This window comes from Limulus polyphemus, unplaced genomic scaffold (assembly GCF_000517525.1).
Source record: "Limulus polyphemus unplaced genomic scaffold, Limulus_polyphemus-2.1.2 Scaffold857, whole genome shotgun sequence".
Classification (NCBI taxonomy): domain Eukaryota; kingdom Metazoa; phylum Arthropoda; class Merostomata; order Xiphosura; family Limulidae; genus Limulus; species Limulus polyphemus.
In genome coordinates, this window is record NW_013666467.1 from 354,516 (window position 1) to 358,084 (window position 3,569).

The following is a 3,569-nucleotide window of genomic DNA, read 5'->3' on the forward strand; positions in this document are numbered from 1 at the left end:
TAAGAAGAAAGTAAACCTACAGACATCGGTCTTGTTTAACAAAATCTGCCATATATATATATACACCAACCTTTTTTTAAAAAACAACCTTTAAATGCAAATGTTAAAAAATTTATAAACAAATGATTTTTTATTTTATTTATGTAAATAGGTTCCAAATATAATGCTAAGCAAATATAAACATGAGATCAAACCTCTTTCCACAGTTCTCACACTTGTCTCAACATCATGTTCAAATTGGATCTTTTCTCTGTTGTTCAGCCCATTATTTCTGTCCAAACCTACAATTAAGTACATGTTGAAAAATTTCTTATAAGCTGTACTGGGCCATTATTACAATGTTCCTATACAGAAACAAACTATGAAAAACATCACAAACTAAATACTTTTATACTGTGTTTTATATATTGTTTACAATTTGCAAACAGTTTTTCTTAAGGTTGCTATTTTACTCTAATAAATGACCTACTGTATGAAGAATAAAGTAAAGCATAGAACAATTTTTTTCTGTTATTTTTAATCACTGCTCCTTGGCACCTAAATTTATTATTTTTTCATACTATTCTGAGATCTGAGCTCACTAGTGAACCTTCTGTGAAGCACATTATTGTAAGCTCTCTGGAACTCAGAGTAACAATTACAGAGATCTCAGACTGAATACTAGTCTCTTACAAAACACTTGAAATTTACCATTCAATACATTTGCTAATTCTGCATGAGAATGTATAAAATATCATCTATTAAGATTTACAGGTTATGCATATAAAAAGGTTAATGCACTTGGTTTCCCATAATTTAGACCATACATTTTATACAGATGTGAGCCCACCGAACAGTGTGAATGAAGGACCAATTATTGAAGTCAGCTCTGTTACTCACACTACAGTTAATATAGACTTTTTGGAATTATTTACATATTAATTACAAGTCAAAAGAGGTAATTATCTCTATAGAAATCACTAGTTAGGCCTCAATCATCAATGTGTACAATTTCTGGTTTGATTTTCATACCTAAGAAAAGGTATCAACTTATTGGAAAGTGTTTACAGAAGAACTACTAACAGTACTCCGGGGATGGAAAGTTTATCTCACCGGGATACATTACGATTTCTAAAATTATTTCTTCTGGATATAACGGATTAGTACTAGTAGTAGTACTACTACTAAAATTAGGCCTTGTGGATATATGTATACTTTAATTCACACTAATAGTAATATAAAAGTTTATCAAAATCAGCTATTTATCTAAGGGGTAGTAAGTATTATTATTATCATTATACACATAATAATTCAATACTGCCAGTGTCCCTCTGTGCTGCTACAGTTGTACGTATACGATTGACAACTTCGTATTACATTGAACAGGGACTACACTGATTAGTGACTGAAGCTAAGAGTATGATGACGGAATAGCCTGGAACTTTTAGACACTGCCGCTTAATAATAATTTTTAGGGACAAATTACATTGAAGTTACGATAACTATTTCTATAATTCAATAACTTGAATAAGTTACAAGTTACTTACTAAAATTTTGTATTCGTTCACTATTTGAACGTTGTTTTTGAAATAATGTTTTCCTCGGCGAACCAAGATTTAAAGACGCCATTAAACTGGTGCTGCTACCTAGTAAATTGAAAAGTACAAGAAAAACTCGAGAATGAATAATTTAATGTTAATAATTATAATTAGAAATAGCTCTAGAGCACTGATCATCAAACTCTTTCAGTTTAGAACCCATTCTGTGAAGTGAATATTCATTCCACATTTGTCAAGTAATTATAAAATCGAGAGAGGGTAATAGCGTTCTTAAAAAAAAAATAAAGAAAGAGAGAAAGAAAGAAAGAAATAGTAACTACCCTCAAAAAGTATAAAACAACATAAGTACAATTTTTTTATAGATTATCAGCTGTGACCAGTAGAATGTTGTGTACAATAACGTATACCTAACAGTTAAACAGGTATCTAGATAACTTATTACAATATCAGAAGGGAACTATTTGCTTTATGTAACATATTCTAATTTTCATATATCTAGGGCCAATTAGAGAAGGGGCCAGGATGACCAATTGGCTTGGGTCTCAAGTTCGAAGGAGGCCTTAAATTTAGACACTTGTTTTTTTTTTTGCAATTGTTAAGTTTCACTACTTGTTTTTATGTGCCTCCCAATCAGACCAAAATGTGACACATACTCCCAGCTTAAAGCTGAAAATTATATATACAAGTTAAATATTCAAATTATGTTTTAACTTTTTTTTGGCTAATGTTTGCCTTATCTTATTTTCATGTGTGATCATTTTTTTTATTATAGCCAGGGGACTCAAATGATAGAAGTGGCCTGGGTCTCTCTGAACTTCTGAGAGGGCCTGCATATATCCTGCGTTTAGCAGTATCGTGTGGATTGTACAATATATATATATAGCTTCTGGAAAAGGTTTTCTTTACGTGTAGAACGATGTTGTAAGTTTTAAAAGGTTAAAAAAACTTGGAGATTTTTTGAAGTTAAGATTATCCTTCTACGAATGCTGTGTTATTAACTTCTTAGACACAAACTACTGACTGAGGAAAATTTTAACCATACGTCAAAGGCAAAGTATAAAAAAGCCATTTAAGTAACACCACTATTAGTTATGACTCTTAGTATTTACAGTTTAATGCTTCACTTCATTTAAAATGATATTGAATACATTTTCAGATATATACTCATTTCTATGATAATATACCTGATTTACATGCTTATTTTCAGAAATACATTTTAATGTGTGTGTGAATCTCTATTATTTACAAAATTAAAACGAAAACATATACATTTCTTTCATATTTTTTTAAATAGAAGAGTTGGTACTTACTACTTGTAAAACATACAGCTAATAAGTATTTTTGAAATAAAATATGTATCTAATTCTAAAAACATTGGTGAAATTTTAATTCTTTCATTTTAACTTCATTTTATATTAAAATAACTACAAAACTTTTATTTTATTAGATATACAGCGTTTCACCAAGTAACTACAGATATTATACTGTGTATATCCGACAATCAATTTCTTTTAACTGTTTAAACTAACTATAATTTTCACCAGAGGGAAGTACCAAAGCCATTTTATTCTTTTTAGCCGACATTTTATGGTTATAACGTTAGAACCCTGATTATTGAAATATTCATGGTTTTAATGACAATTAGTTAATTTTTTTTTCAACTTTCAAATATTATTAAAACGTTTACTGTTGCGTGCATCGTAAAAAACAACACTGTATTTACGGCGATGTAATGTGCATTCGCGGTACGTATAGTTTGGAAATGTGTTTGTTTAAGTAACCCTTTCTTTTTCTTCTTTTTTTTTAAGTTCCGAGGCACCATAGATATTAATGCATCATCGGCGATTCTAGGGCAGTTTTTCCTAGTGGCGCCCATCTTCTTTCCAGATAGCCGTCTGTAAGTTAGCAGTGAAAAACTAGGGAAAGGCAGCTAGTCAACACCACTCGCTGCCAACTCTTGGGCTACATTTCTTACCAGCGAACAGTGAGATTGACCGTCACATTATAATGCCCCTACAGTTGAAAGGGAAA

At 30.7% G+C, this 3,569-nt stretch overlaps 1 protein-coding gene across 1 annotated transcript in view; it reads right to left on the reverse strand.

The window, feature by feature from the left end:
• The window catches only part of LOC106460901 (anaphase-promoting complex subunit 16-like), a 4,583-nt gene extending 2,963 nt beyond the window's left edge, over positions 1–1,620 (reverse strand). Inside the window, exons 1-2 of the mRNA XM_013920660.2 lie at positions 1,527–1,620; positions 195–281 (exon numbers count right to left, since the gene is read on the reverse strand). Of these exons, the coding sequence (XP_013776114.1) occupies positions 195–281; positions 1,527–1,608 (169 nt within the window). The 5' untranslated portion in view covers positions 1,609–1,620. The remainder of the gene's footprint in view (positions 1–194; positions 282–1,526) is intronic.
• Between the last annotated feature and the right edge of the window lie 1,949 nt (positions 1,621–3,569).